The sequence below is a fragment of the Bubalus kerabau genome, chromosome 17 (genome assembly GCF_029407905.1).
Source record: "Bubalus kerabau isolate K-KA32 ecotype Philippines breed swamp buffalo chromosome 17, PCC_UOA_SB_1v2, whole genome shotgun sequence".
In the NCBI taxonomy this organism is placed as follows: Eukaryota; Metazoa; Chordata; class Mammalia; order Artiodactyla; family Bovidae; genus Bubalus; species Bubalus kerabau.
Genome location: NC_073640.1, coordinates 29,544,931 through 29,560,093, shown reverse-complemented (window position 1 = coordinate 29,560,093; position 15,163 = coordinate 29,544,931). Strand labels below are relative to the sequence as shown.

The window sequence follows — 15,163 nt, the reverse complement described above, 5'->3', positions numbered from 1 at the left end:
ACTAAAAACCACTGTACTGGGCACCGAAAGTATGAATTCTGTGGTAAAATTCATAAATCATAACAAAATCATTTATGTTTTTAAAAACCTGAAACAGCTCAGATGTCCTTCAAAAGTGATTAGTTGCACAAACTGTGCGCAGAGCACGGAATATTGTTACTCGGTAACAAAACATATACTCCTTGCACGAGTCTTCCAGCAGTTATGCTGGATAAAAACAGTCAATCCTAAAAATGTACAGACTTTATGATCCTATTTATAGAACATTTTTTGAAATCAGAACCTTTTAGAAATGGAGTTGACTGCCATGATGAGTAATTGAGAGGAGTTGCAGAAGGGGGTGGCCTTGCTGGAGGGAGGTGAGTGTGGTCATGTTAATAAAAGGGCAACAGGAGGGATCCCTGTGATGAATGAAATATTCAGAATCTTGAATGTGGTGTATGTAGATTTGTAAACTCCACACATGATTAAGTTGTATCGAACTAAATATACACCAAAAATAACTATAAATGTGACTGAGGAGATGAAACATGATCAGTGGATCAAGTCAATGTCAGTATCCTGGTTGTGATATGGTGCTGTAATTGTGCAAAATGTCACCATTGAGGGAAACCAGGTAAACAGGACACAGAATCTCACCAGCAAGGACCTTTGGTGCATGGAGAGGAGGTAATATAGATGAGACCGTTGGAATGCCAAAGGTTATGTGGCAACTTTCAAGTGGCACACAGCCAGAAACAGAAGCCAGGGCTCTGGACACTGATTGCTTCGTTCAACAAATATTTATTTATTTGAGTGACACCAATGCCTCAGATTCTCAGTTGTAGAATCCAGGCTCTGGGGTTATAACTATTAATATGAACAACCCTCAGGCCAGCCACAGCTCAAGGAGGTACAGATGACCCCTCGCTATCCTGAGTCCCTGTCCGTGGGTGTGAAGGCAAGAAGGGAAACAAAGAAGGACAATGAAGCCCAACAGCCAGGGCCCACGGGGCACCGGGACTGGCAAAGAGACCAAACCTCTCAAAGCTCTTCCTAAAAGGAAGCAGAAGTGTGTGCTTTGGCCCAGGGACCCGGGACCAAAAGTAACGGGATAAATACGGGCGGACAGGGTGCCGGGACTAGTTTGGGGCAGTGCTTTCAGGATGAGGATTTAGAGAGCTGGCAGACTCATTGGAAAAGTCCCTGGTGCTGGAAAAGACCGAGGGCAAAGCTTTTGGGATGAGGATTAGAGAGCTGGTAGACTCATTGGAAAAGTCCCTGATGCTGGGAAAGATCGAGGGCAGAAGGAAAAGAGGGCGTCAGAAGATGACATGGCTGGACGGCCTCACCGATGCAATGAACATGCACTTGGGCAAACTCCGGAAGTTAGTGAGGGACAGGGAGGCCTGGCGTGCTGAACTTCACGGGGGTCGGAAAGAGTCGGACACGACTGGGTGACTGAACAACAGTCAAACACTGACGCCCCCAGAAGACTACAACTCCCAGCGTGCCCCACGGTCCGCCCCGGCCCCGGCGGTCATGTGATCGCTGCTCACGTGTCTCTACTGCCGGCCGGGGCTAGAAAGACCGCAGGTAGGTGGAAGGAGGTACAGGTTGGTGGAGGGTGGAATCTGGGTCCCCAAGGGCCCCACCGCGGCAGAACCCTACTCACTCGCTGCAGGGCTCTGCGACCTGTCATCCTCTGTACCACGCCCGCTCGGGGTCAGCCGGCCCTTGCCGCACCTTATCCCGGCCTGTCCCTACCTGGTCTCCACCTGTCGAGCCCCGGAACCCCCTCCACAGTTTACCACACAGCAGCCCACTCTCTGTCCCGGGTGGGCCGTGGCCCATTTTCCAATGCAGCCGACCCCTCGTATTTCTGGGATTCGGCCCCAGGCTGGCCTGGGTACTTACTCTCGTTGGGCTCTCAGGGGCCTACCGCTGTGGTTACAGCTCTGGCCTGAGGGCGAGGGCATTAAGCTGCTAGTTCTGACTCTGCCAACGAGCCTCTGGGACATTAGCCTCTCTCCCTCCGTGGGTCTGTTTCCCTAACTGAGCTGTTGCTTCACTCTGTGAGTTAAGAGTCAGAGAGTCTCACTTCCCTTCACTCTGTTGACCAGCACTGGTGAAGTTTGAGAAAGAAAAAATTGAAGGCAGACAGGGAAGTGAGGAGAATCAGATCTCAGAGTTTGGGGAAGAAGGCGCCATAAGGAATAGCTCTCTGTCCACCAAAGCCAGAAGGGTGGAAAGAGCAGGTAAGCTGGGGACCGTGGAGCAGAGTAATTTGAGGGGAGGGGAGGCTAAGAGATTCCGGACCAGTGCAGAGACCTCTTGTGTCTGAGAGGTGAGCAGGATGGAGGACGAGGTCTCACAGCGTGGGGAGCACCTGCTTTACATGGTTCTCTCTGGAGCTACACTGGAAGCCTGAGACCAAAAGTGCCTCCAGTACTCATTCACTGCTTTGATTTTTTGCTGAGTTGCTGGCTGGGTGGCAAGTTGCATAAGAGGAAGCCCTGGGGCATCTGACTGATCTTTCTGGATTTGAAGCCAGCAGGGAGGTATTTTCCCTGGAGCTGTGTCCCTTGGTTGCATGCTTGGTGACATGTCTGAGAGTACCCAAACACCCCTTTTCCCTGTGATAACTTTACAGCTCCCAACTTTGTTCAGCCATCACAGGAGGAGCCATGGCAAGAATCAGACCACCCAAGAGGCCTCAGTAGACATTTTAGACCCCCCAGTGTGTTGGGGGCATGAGATGGAATGCGTCTGTGATGGGCAGTGGTGAGGTCAGTCATGTGGGAGAAGAGAATTTAAATCCTCACTGAAATTTTGAAGGGCTTTGAAAGCTCCACAGCATTTAGACTCTGGGCTGGAGGGAGGTATGCTGGGCTGTAAGAAACTGAAATACCCACAGTTCTAGGTGAGGATTGTTCTTCAGACCCTGCGGTATAGAAACCAGTTGGGAAGCCAGACAGATTTGGATCTAAATCTTCCTCTGTAGCTTACTACTGTGTGATCCTGAATGAGTGATTTGATCTCTCTGAACCTTATGACCACTGTAATCTAAGGAATGAATGAGATAAGATATGTGCATGACACTCCTGCTTGATGCACGCACGGCCTCTAGTGCTGACATGTCGGTACCCCTCTCTTCTGGGTTTGTGTCGTACTTACCTGATCAGTCCATGAGCCTGAAGCAGGCAGGAGTTGCGTCTCACACCTTTCTGTCTCTGCCATTACCCTGTGGCACCCAGTGCAGTGATCCACACACTGGCACACCTGGGTTTGGATCTCAGCCATCTGATCTTGGGGAAGTTGTTATCTTGAGATAACAGTATACCTGCCTTTCCCATCTAGGTTTAGGAGAGCTGAAACCCACAGGCCTCCTAGGATAACAGCCCCACACAGGCTGGAGCCACCCTTCCAGCTGAAGGTGTGTTCCCTCAGTTCCCCAGCGGATGAGGCCGTGAGACAGAACCCACAGACCCTGCGGGAACAGGACTCCAGGGGCCATGGCCCAGGTCAGCATCAACAGAGACCTTGGCGAATGGGGCATAAGCACAGACTCTGGGGAGCGTGCCCGTCTGCTGCAGAGTCCCTCTGTGGACATAGCCCCCAAGAGTGAGGGGGAGGCCCCTCCTGGGGGTGTGGGCGGAGGCACCACTTCCACACTTGGAGCCATCTTCATCGTTGTCAATGCCTGCCTGGGCGCGGGGCTACTCAACTTCCCGGCAGCCTTCAGCACTGCCGGGGGCGTGGCAGCCGGCATCACGTTGCAGATGGTGAGTGAGGGGGCCTGGCAGGCAGAAATGCAGAGTGGTGGGTCTGGGCTCCTAGCCTCAAAAGGGGTGCTCTGGATCAGGAGTGGTCAGTGACACATGCTAATCACTCTCCCCTCAGCCACACATGGCTGACATTATTAAACTACTGTAGCATTCTTTCCTTTGAGGCCAGATGAGAAGCCTTCCTAGCAATTAGGGAATTTCAAACATCAATTGCGTATTTAATATTTATGTGGTTAAAGCGGGCCCACACCTTTTAGAACTGCATGTTGAAATATTTGCTGATGAAATGATACAATACTTTGTATTTTCTTCAACATAATCCAGAGTGGGAGAGGGAAGAGATGAAACAAGACTGGTCTTGAATTGATGATTTTTTTGGTTTTAATCTTTTGGCCACACCACACAGCATGTGGGATATTAGTTGCCCACCAGGGATTGAACCTGCCCTCCCTGCACCGGCAGCATGGAGTCCTAACCACTGCCCCACCAAGGAAGTCCCTGAATTGATGATTTTTGAATTTGAGATTTGAGCGATGTTTGAAATTTTCCTCAAAAGTTTTTGTCTTTAAGGAAAATGCCGATTCCAGTAATCTATTAAAATTACCCTGCAGGATAAGGCTCATTTGCCAAATGGACTTTGGGCACCAGGCCAGTAAATGCTGAGCAAAACCAGGCTGCTCTTTGCTGCCAGGCCTTTCCCACACACTCTTGCTCCACCCTGCCTGCAGGCCATGCTGGTTTTCATCATCAGTGGCCTCGTCATCCTGGCCTACTGCTCCCAGGCCAGCAATGAGAGGACCTACCAGGAGGTGGTGTGGGCTGTGTGTGGCAAGCTGACAGGCGTGCTGTGTGAGGTCGCCATTGCCACCTACACCTTCGGGACCTGCATCGCCTTCCTCATCATCATCGGGGACCAGCAGGACAAGAGTGAGGTCCCCCCTCAGTATCCACCTCATCCCTCCCCCTTGGCCCTGGGGATCCTGCGGTGGGCGGGGAAGAGCATGGAATACCCACCCAAGGCCCGGGCCCGGCATTCATCTGGGAATCCTCCCTGCTGGCTGCTGGGCCCATGAGACAGTTGGAGATCCCGGCAGAGGTGGAGGACCATACCCTGCGGGAGCCTGGCATCACCTTCCCTCCTTCCTCCCTCTGCAGTTATAGCTGTGATGGCAAAGGAGCCTGAGGGGCCCGGCGGCAGCCCCTGGTACACAGACCGCAAGTTCACCATCAGCCTCACTGCCTTCCTCTTCATCCTGCCCCTCTCCATCCCCAGGGAGATCGGCTTCCAGAAATATGCCAGGTTTGGAGGCCCCACCCCAGCCTGCACTGGACAGCAGTTCTGGTCACAGGCAGTCAGACACCCAAGGGCAGCAGGGGAACCCCTCTCCTCCATGCCACCTTGCCTCCGGGGCAGAAAGAGGGGACAAGGCAGAGACAGACCAGGGCTTGCAGAGGTTCTTGCAGAAGACGTTCCTTTTGTGTCAGCAGCTAGGGAGACAGTGGCTCTTTGCATCCATGGGAGCATCAGTTCCAAACGTCCTTGTCCAAGAAGGGACGGATAGTAATCCTGAATGTGAAGGCCTCTCCTGGCCTGGGCCTTGTCTTTCTCACAAAGCATGAGATTTTTTGATCATTTGGGATTGTTAGCTTTACAGCATTTTCCATGCAGCTCAGTGTGAAGGGAAGGGACTAGCTTCTTGGCTCAGAGTCTGAAAAACAGGGATTCTAACCTGTTTGCTGTGATCCTTAATTGAAGGGGTCATGCTCAGTGTCTCCAAGGTTCCCTTTAATGTTGACTTTCTGGTATTAGTGCCTTGGAGCCTTCTCCCTCCAGCCTTTCCCGCTTCTCAAAGGCCCTGCTTGCAATTCTGGCCATACTTGGGCTGCTCTGATTGAAGTAGCAGATGTGCTTTGAAGCCCAGCGCCCCCTGCTGCAGTCCCTGAGCTATGGAGCTGAACCACCTTATTTCCCAGTGGACACACATGTCAGTCTGGTCCCCTCTTGGCTTCCTAACTGTGGCTTGTTTCTTTGAAATTTATTTCTCATGCACTTCTTAAGTCTTTGTTTGGAATGATCTCCCAGTTGGTTCCTTAGACACTTTTGGTCACTAAGGTGGAGGATGGATGTCCCTGGGGATAGAATCGAAGAAGAGGCAGCTGGGACTAGGGAGGAGGAGGCTTAATTCATCCTTTCTGGCAGCTTCCTGAGCGTCGTGGGTACCTGGTATGTCACTGCCATCATCATCATCAAATACATCTGGCCTGATAAAGAGATGACCCCAGCAGACATCCTGAATAGGTGAGGGAGGGCCCCCAGGAGGCACACAGGGTAGAAGCTGCACTTGGGCCCCAGGAGGTATTAGGTCAGGCATCAAAAAGCCACACAGGAGACTTCCCTGGTGGTCCAGTGGCTGAGACTCCATGCCCCCAATGCAGGGGGCCCCTGGTCAGGGAACTAAATACCACGTCTAATGACTAAGACCTGGCACAGCCAAATAAATACATTAAAAAAAAAAATCCCAAGGCTCATTAGGGGTTTGACTCATTGGTCATTGTAGGAAGGAGACAAGAGGTCCTGATCTCTTTTTACTGGAGAGAAGAGTAAGAACCAGAGATGAGGGCCACTTTGCCATTGACGTACAACAGATGAGCCAGTGTGAGACTGGGCCTTGGGTTATAGATCCTGCCAAGGTGGAACCACACATTTTTTCAACATGTGCTTACCTGTATCTTCTTTGTGAAAATGAATCAATTTTCTCATTTTTTTTTTTAAAGGGTTTCTTTTTTTTTTAAAGCTTTAAAACTTTTTTAAATTAATTAATTTATTTTTGGTTGTGCTGGGTCTTCATTGCTTCTAGAGCTTTCCTCTAGTTGTGGCAGGTGGGGACTACTCGCTAGTTGCGGCACACAGGCTTCTCTTACAGTGGCTTCTCTGTTGTCTTGTCGCGGAGCACAGGCTCAGGCTTCAGTAGTGGCAGCATGTGGGCTCAGCAGTTGTGGCTCCTAGGCTTAGTTGCTCCTCGAAATATGGGCTCTTCCTGGACCAGGGATCAAACCCATGTCTCCTGCATTGGCAGGCAAGGTGTATTTTTTACCACTGGGGAGGAAGTTTGGTTTCCTTTTTCTTGAAAGGAACAAACCAAAGAAGCAGAAGCCCAAGTGCAAGAACCAGAACTTCTGGATTTGAGTCCCAGGAGGGCCTTCCAGAGCCTCAGTTTACTGACCTGTGAAGTGTGTCCTCTCCCAGCTCCACACTTGTGTGGGGGTAATGTGTGTCGCTGGCTGGTGGGGGCTGTGGGGGGCTGACTGAAGAGTAACGGCGTGGGGCAGTTGGGGACTCCGAGGGCTTCATGGGCAGCAGCATCTTGTGTGTCTGTCAGCAGGCCAGCTTCCTGGATAGCCGTGTTCAATGCCATGCCCACCATCTGCTTTGGATTTCAGGTGCCAGTTTCAAGGTCCCTTTTGTTCCCTTAGCTCACTCCCCATCCTGGGATGGAGTCCACATTATCGGTGGGACAGGCAGGGTGGTGGTGGGGGTGGTCCTGGAAGGGGGAGCTGAGTGGGAGTCCCAGGACTTTGCCCTTTGTCCTTGGTATGAGGTCACTTGCACACCCTGACCCTGCCCTTCACCCTGACAGTGTCATGTGAGCAGCGTACCCGTCTTCAACAGCATGCGGCGGCCCAAGGTGAAGACCTGGGGTGGCGTAGTGACAGCCGCCATGGTCATCGCCCTCGCTGTCTACATGGGCACAGGTGAGTGCTTCCCTCTGAGGGCCAGGCTTAGAGGGCTTCCACTCTCCATTTTCATCGCCAAGTCCTCTGGCCCAGGATTTCCTGGGCTTAACCCTGCATTCCCAGCACGTCAAATACTTCTGTTGGTATTGGCTTGAACTTGGGGTTCCTTGGGCCTCCTCCCGCCCAAATGAGAGATGCATGCATGCATTCATTCAGCAGCTGTCAGTGGGTGCCTAGTCAGTCAGTCCCAGGAACGTTCTCAGCATGGAGGGGATGCCATAGACAGATAGAGGTCTGGTCCTGCTTGCATGAAATTGACAGTCTATTCGGAGAGACAGTCTTATAGCAGTAAACCGGCAATCAGTAAGGAAATCCAGATGCGTGCCGCAGTAACAGTGAACCAGGAAGGATGTGAGTGGGGCTGGCTTTAGGGGGCGAATCACAGACGGCTCCCCTCAGAGGAGGTGGCATCTGGGGAAGCCCAAACCATGAGAAGGAGCTAGAATCTGAAGAGCCCGGGGGGAAAGCATTCTAGACAGAGGAACAAGAAAATGCCGAGTCCCTGAGGCCAGGACAGAAGAAGGTCTGCGGAGCAAGCTGTGGGGGTGGGTGGTGGGCAGCACCACCAAACGGGGAGCACAGCCAGACCCTTGAGGACTGATGGGAGCCAGAGAGGAAGCGTTTTCAGCAGGGGTGTGGCTCGGAGAAGGGTTGGCTCCGCGTATTGTGGAGAATGGTGTGGATGAGGGAGCAGGACTGGGAGACCAAGAAGAATGGCCCAGTGATTGCACCCACAGATGGGTCTCAGGACCAGCTCTGTACTAGCCTCTGCAGATACAGCCAGGAATAGGGAGCCAAGAACAAGGGAGGCAAATAGGCAGAGCCCATGTTCTCCTGGAGTTCATGTTTTTACTAGTTGAGGGAGACAGATGATAAACAAGTGGGGGGGGGGGGGTAGGGAACCTCAGAGGAACACTGTGAAGAAAAGAGAACAAGGTGATGTCTAGAGAGTGCCTGGGGTTGGGGGTCACTGTGGATGAGGAGGGACCTCTGAGCTGAGACCTGAATGATGAGGAGATGGGCAGACAGAAGTTAATGCAGAAGCTCTGAGACAGGAACTGCTGGGGGAGTTCAAGATCAAAGAGGTTAACAGTGTGGGTGTGGGGAATGTGAGAAGGCAGGGAAGAGGGCTTCTGAGGCCAGCCCCGACACCCTTCTAAGCCTCAGTCTTAGCCTCCAGGGCTGGTCTGTCACCTCCCCATCTGCTGCTGGAGTGAGCAAGGGACGGTCCCTCTCCCTAACCCTCCCAGGGTCGCTCTGACCCAGCCCTCTCGTCCCCGCCCTCAGGTATCTGCGGCTTCCTGACCTTTGGAGACGCCGTGGACCCTGACGTGCTCCTGTCCTACCCGTCAGAAGACATGGCTGTGGCTGTGGCCCGCGCCTTCATCATCCTGAGTGTGCTCACCTCCTACCCGATCCTGCACTTCTGCGGACGGTGAGCCCCCCCCCACCCCTCGAAGGTGGTGCTTCTCACCAGGGCCCCTGGATGCCCTTTGAACACGGCCTTGGGCCTTGTGAATCATCCATTTTATAGAGGGAGACACTGAAGCCCCTAGGAAACAGTCAGTGCCTAGGATGGCCCTGCAAGCACCCCCAGCCATGTCTTAGGGGGCCACCTTTGTCCCAGAGTCACCAGGACAGTCTGTGAGTCCTCTGAGAACCTCTAATCCAGGTCCCTTCCTGAACACCCTGTCTTCTCGATACCCCAAACCCTCCCTTTCCAGGAGTCTAGTGGAATCAGTTCCCATGGGGTGTGCAAACTCTGGACCAGGCAAGGCACTCAGTCTTTCACATTCACCATCCCATCCGGTCCTCATGGCAACCCTGAGAAGAATGCCACTAGACCCATTTCGCAGAAGAGGAGACTGAGGCCCAGGGATTGTCTTACCTACAGTTCATCCAGTTGGGGGTCTGGCTCCATGGTTGGAGTGGGGGGGGCACTGTCAGCAGGTACGCCTCTGAGCCCCTCTCTTTGTGGGCAGGGCGGTGATCGAAGGCCTGTGGCTGCGCTACCAGGGCATGCCGGTGGAGGAGGACGTGGGCCGGGAGCGGCGGCGGCGAGTGCTTCAGACGCTGGTCTGGTTCTTGCTCACCTTGCTGCTGGCGCTCTTCATCCCTGACATCGGCAAGGTCATCTCAGTCATCGGAGGCCTGGCCGCCTGCTTCATCTTTGTCTTCCCAGGTGTGGACCCCCGGTGTCCCCACAGCACTCACTCCCAGACCCTCCTGGCCTCAGCTCCTGTCTTGCTCACCTGCGGGGGAGAATAATCACCAGCATTTATCAGTCACCTTCAGGCTCTGTGGGAACCCCTGTTTGAGCATCACCTCCTGCAGAGAAGGTGTAATTGTCATCTCCATTTTACCCATGAGGCAGTGTGAGGTTCAGAGAGGGTAACAAACTTCCCTAGAGGTTAACAAACTCAACTAAAGAAGAATAGAATCTTTTCAAACCGAAGTCTGTCCAGATCCACAGTCTATATAGTCTTAACTCTTATTTCAAGAATCTGTTCCTCCATGACTGTCAGGGATCTGACTGGGTCAGCCCACCACAGGGTAATTAGGGTCTGGCAGTGGCACCCTGACACGGAGGTTGGGAGACTTGAGTTTCAGACAGTCTGCCACCAGATCCCTGGGAAACTGTCCTGTCTGCCCAGTCATGAGTTCTGCCTATATCCAGCTTATTTCTACCCAAGAGGCCAGCTGGAAGGCCCTTGCCACTTGGCCTGGAGCCAGGGGGCCACACCTGCTCAGACGTGCATTGGGAAAGCTCGGCAGTGAGGGCACCACAAAGTCGCCTCCCAGTGCTGCCCCTTTAGCTCGAGGTCTTATGTGCCACCCAAGGACCTCTCCTGGAAACCCAGTTGCCAGGCTTCCAGCTGGGTGCAGAGTGGAGGCAGAGATGGAAAATGTGGAGGAGGAAACACAGGCCTTTCTCCATCCACCTCCCCTGTCTCCTGGCAAATGTGGAGGCTGGCCTGTGACAGGGGGAACCCAGCCAAGCTCTCAAGAGCCACCTCTTCTCTTCCAGGGCTGTGCCTCATTCAAGCCAAACTCTCTGAGATGGAAGAAGTCAAGCCAGCCAGGTAAAGCAGGGCCCAGCCTGTGGGCCTCTTGGGGAGGTGCTGGACGGGGAGGTACCCTTTAAACTGGTCAGAATCAGGAGACCTGTGTACTTTGAAAACAGGAGTTTCTAAAATACTGTTTAAAAAATATATATTTATTTATTTATTTGGCTGTGCTGGGTCTTAGTTGCAGCATGTGAGATCTAGTTCCCTGACCAGGGATCGAACCCAGGCCCCCTGCTTCGGGAGCATGGAGTCTTAGCCACTGGACCACCAGGGAAGTTCCTTAAAATACTTCTTTTAAAATGAGTAACGTGTTAGTTGTAACAGTTCAAACACTTCTGAAGGACTTTAGAGAAAAATGTGGAAGTCCATCCTTCCCCACCGCCCTCTCCCTTCTCCTGAGAGAGATCATGTCATGAGCATGGCCTGTGCCCTTGTAGACTGTTGCTGTGTGTGCACGGATGTCTGTGTACACAAAGTGATGCATGTGTATACACAGACACATGGGTTTTTGTGTCTGGTTAGGTTTTTTTCCAAAAATTATTTCAAGCCAGACACACTTTTCCACCCCCTGCTTTTTTTCACTTAACCGTGTATCTTGGAGATTGCTCTCTGTCCACACAGGATTGACTGCTTCCTTTTTCAGTGGCTGTAGAGTCTGTTGTTTGAGTGTGTCCTGAATGTGAACACACTTCTGCACATACACCTTGGCACACCTGTTCAAGGATCTTAGTGTCATCAGTTCTTAGAAGGAAGTTGCTTTATCACAAAGCATGCTCATTTTCACTTTGGCACATGGGTTCAAATTACCCTCTCAAGAGGCAGTACCAGTCCGAGTCCCAGCAGCAGTGAAAGAAAGTGCCCTGTTCCCCATATCCCTGCCAGCACAGTACATAGAGGCCTTTTCAATATTTCTTAGTCTATTGAAAACAAAACACTACACTTAAAAAAATTTTACCTTTTTAAAGTGTTCAGTAGTTATTCTGTTCATATTTTTGTGTAACCACCAGCCATCTCCAGAACTCTTGCATCATCCTAAACTGAAACTCTGTACCCATTAAACAGTCACTGCCTGTTCCCCTTCACCCCAGCCCTTGGCAACCAGCATTCTATTTTCTGTGTGAATCTGACTCTTCTAGGTACTTCCTGTAACTGGAATTGTATTTGGTTTTTTTTGTACCTGGCTGCTTGCACTTAGCATAATGTCCTCAAGGTCTGTCTGTTGTAACATGAGTCAGAATGTCCTTTGTTTTTAAGGCCGAATAATATTCATTGTATGTACAGGCCACATTTTGCAAAACACTGCATTGTTTTTAATATGTACATATTCCTGAATGGTAGAGAGGTTATGACCAGGTTGCATGCTTTAAAAAAAAACAAACAGAAAATTATTGTGGGGACTTCCCTGGCAGTCCACTGGTTAAGACTCTGTTGTTCCAATGCAGGGGGAATGGGTTTGATCCCTAATCAGGGAACTAAGATCCCATATGCCATGTGGTAAGGCCTAAAAAAAAAAATCCAGTTATAACCCTGCAGCTGTTTTTGATATACATAAGTTTGCAGATGCTTTTGACTTATTTTTTAATAAAATGGATCACTTCATGTGACTTGCTTTTTCCTGACCATCTTTCCCATCAGGAGACATACATTCTAATTCTGGTCCTGCCCTTGGTCTCCTGTGACCAGTCAGCTAATCGCATTAGGTCTTGGTCTCCTTACCCATGGTCTAGGAGTCATACACCCAGCCCCACAGCTTGTGTGAAAGCTGTTGAGAAGTAGGAAGTGCTCTACCCACAGGAAAAGTGGTATAAGTGATTACAGTAATTAACTGATACATGGCAACCCACTCCAATATTCTTGCCTGGAGAATCCCAGGGACAAAGGAGCATGGTTGGCTACAGTCCATAGGGTCACAAAGAGTCATGACTTCAGACACGACTGAAGTGACTTAGTACATACATTTACATATATATGAGAGTCTGCAGCGTCATGAGTGGTTGACTGACCAGGCCCTCTCTCACCCTCTGCTCTACAGCTGGTGGGCGATGGTCAGTTACGGAGTCCTCTTGGTCACACTGGGAGCCTTCATCTTTGGCCAGACCACAGCCAACGCCATTTTTGTGGATCTTTTGGCGTAACCACTGCCTCCCAGAGAATTCTTGGCCTTTGTTGTTAGACCCAGGAACCCATCTCATAGAGCTTCAGGACCACCCTGGGCCCGGCATCATTCCCCTCCACTGGTGGGATGACATCCACACATCCTTTTCCAGGAACAGTTGTGGGGTGAAATCAGACCCCACCCCTGTGGACAGTTCAAACTCAGCTCCCTTCCTGCTCCCCCATCCTGGCAGTGCCGTGGATGGTAGGAGGAAGTCTCATGCCACAGGAGAACCTCCTCCCCTCCTCCATCTCTCGACTTCTCCATGCCTGGACGCCATGGGTAAAGAGTGTTGGTAGGTCTCCAAAGAAAGAACTCAGCCTGACTTGCCTCTGGAGAAAGAGTGTGCACCGAGAGGTCCCCTCCTCCACAGAGAAGCCTGTCCTGAGTAGAGGCTCTGCTCATCACCCCAGGACTCAGCACTTGCTCCTGTGTGTCGGCAGCCCAGCCACCAGCGGCTTCCTCCCGCAAGTGCCAGAGGTAACCTAAAAGCATATGAGTGCACCAAGGCAGGTAGATGGATGCCTGTCCACTGCCTCCTGGGCCTGCGGAGAGCCTGAGAGCCCTCTTGCCCGTGGCTGATTGACATTTCCCAAGGCTTTTGGGGTCTTGCCCTGCCTCTTTACCCAGACCTGTGGTCCAGGCATCCCTCTGCTCCTCCATCCCAGACATCACCAAGTCTAATGTTTACAAACGGTGCCAGCCCAGCTCTGAGCCAGGGGCCAGAAGCCACCCCGTGCCACGGTGCTGTGAGTACTCCCTGAACTCACCCCACAGTGGGGAGTCTGCTTTCTCTCTTAGATTCCAGGGGGGCCCCTCTTTCAAAGTAACAAGAGTGGGGACGTCCCTGGTGGTCCAGTAGTTAAGACTCTGCTTGCAATGTAGGGGGCACAGGTGCAATCCCTGTCAGGGAACTAAGATCCCACATTCTGCGAGGTGTGACCAGAAAAAAAAAATGGGACAAAAGCCCAAGAATGGGTGATGGAGCAGGCTGGAAATGCCACGTGGGCTGGGCTCGTGAGGATCAAGGTGACTGTGTCTGGTATCTTCACTTTCAGTGGCTGCTTCTCTTCTCCCTGCCCTCCATGTCAACCCCAGCCTGGTACCCGGAGATGAGACAAAAAAGGCAGCTGACATGTCATTGTCTGGACAACATTTGAGTGTAGTCATGCTGGCCTAGATGTTTCCCTTCCAGTCTGGATCTTGTCTGCTCCTTTCCCCCATCTCCTCTTCTCCCCCACACCATTTTCCTATGGAGCTCAGTCTCTCCTGCTCTCCTAAGTATGGGAGTGGGATGGACCAAACCCTCCCTTGTCCTCTTCCTCAGCTCCACGTGTCCTCCAAGCCTGGCCTCGGAGGCCTGTCAATCACATTAGGACATAGCTAGGTTGTGCCCCACGCGAGGTGAGGAGGGATATTCTCTGCCTTCATATTTTGAACACTTTGGCTACTCAGGCCAACCCCAGGCACCGAATCAGGCTTTCTCTGCCTGGAACACTCAGCATTTTCCCTGGCTCTTCCTGCCCAGAACCTCTGAATGGAGAAGTGGGGGTGAGAGGGACCCATGTGCTCAGGGCAGTGAGATACCAGAAGCAGAGGCTGGCTGGAGCCACATAGACTTCTGCTCAGCCCCAGCCCAGGTGACTTGCCCCTCTTCACATCCCCTCTAGGCTCCCCCAGGGCCAGGCCCACGTGGCCGTCTTCTCTCAGCCTGCTACACAGCACCAGGCCCCGCCAGCACCCATCTGGACAAGGTTGGGAGGATGGACATCAGCAGGGCTGTACCGCCGCCTCATATTGCATTTCAATCACGGGTGGGGGTCTGCAAGGGGGAAATGAGCTGGAATCTGGCCTAATAACCTCAGGAGCCCCTTCCCCTGCCCTCCCTGGCTGGGCATTTTACTGTTTCTTTTTTACTTGTGCACATTCAGACCGGGAAGGATGGTTAATAAAAAGGGACTTGTGCTGCTGAGCTGCGTGGTCTGTGTCTGACACTGGGGACAGTCCAGGCCACTGGCAGAAGGAAGACAGACTGGGGTGGGCGGTAGGGGCTGGGATGTGGCAAGCGCCTTTTGGCTTCACTATCTATGACCCTTGAGTTGAGAACAGGCCCACTGCACTCCCTTTACCGAGCAAGAAACCTCAAGTGGTTCTGGACACCTCTGCCTTCTTCCACATCCCATCAGCCTTTGCCCGCTGACTTCGGACTCTGCCTGGGCTCACACCCCTCCTGTGCAGGCGCACATTGGCCTCTGTGTTGTATGTCCCCCTGCCAACCTCAGGTTTTGGGGTGAGCTTCAAACTCCTGAGCATCCCCGCTTTGTCCTTTCAGAGGCTGGTGTTGAGAGCAGGCCCCGTTGTCCCAGTTGAGGAGCCAG

At 52.2% G+C, this 15,163-nt stretch overlaps 1 protein-coding gene across 7 annotated transcripts; it reads left to right on the top strand.

Annotated features, from left to right (window-relative positions):
• Window positions 1–1,525: 1,525 nt before the first annotated feature.
• On the top strand, window positions 1,526–14,757 carry SLC38A7 (solute carrier family 38 member 7). 7 transcript variants are annotated; one of them, XM_055552596.1, is made up of 12 exons: window positions 1,585–2,237; window positions 2,650–2,768; window positions 3,340–3,764; window positions 4,496–4,694; window positions 4,923–5,067; window positions 5,968–6,066; window positions 7,148–7,208; window positions 7,406–7,520; window positions 8,850–8,997; window positions 9,545–9,744; window positions 10,591–10,645; window positions 12,979–14,757. In XM_055552596.1, the coding sequence occupies exons 3-12, from the start codon at window positions 3,495–3,497 to the stop codon at window positions 13,082–13,084; spliced, it is 1,398 nt and encodes a 465-aa protein (XP_055408571.1). In that variant the 5' UTR covers window positions 1,585–2,237; window positions 2,650–2,768; window positions 3,340–3,494; the 3' UTR covers window positions 13,085–14,757. The 7 variants fall into 7 exon arrangements, with proteins under 7 accessions (XP_055408570.1, XP_055408571.1, XP_055408576.1 ...); XM_055552595.1 differs by lacking the exons at window positions 1,585–2,237; window positions 2,650–2,768 and adding an exon at window positions 1,526–1,575; XM_055552601.1 differs by lacking the exon at window positions 2,650–2,768 and having other exon boundaries at window positions 3,340–3,503.
• Window positions 14,758–15,163: the final 406 nt, after the last annotated feature.

What these genes read in the sequence shown, in the direction of transcription:
- SLC38A7 (XM_055552595.1), top strand. Translation starts at nt 3,495, where the DNA reads ATGGCCCAGGTCAGCATCAACAGAGACCTTGGCGAATGGGGCATAAGC. An exon ending in CCAGCAGACATCCTGAATAG is followed by an intron (nt 6,067 to 7,147) that starts GTGAGGGAGGGC and finishes TGTGTCTGTCAG; the next exon opens with CAGGCCAGCTTCCTGGATAG. An exon ending in CGCTGTCTACATGGGCACAG is followed by an intron (nt 7,521 to 8,849) that starts GTGAGTGCTTCC and finishes CCCCGCCCTCAG; the next exon opens with GTATCTGCGGCTTCCTGACC.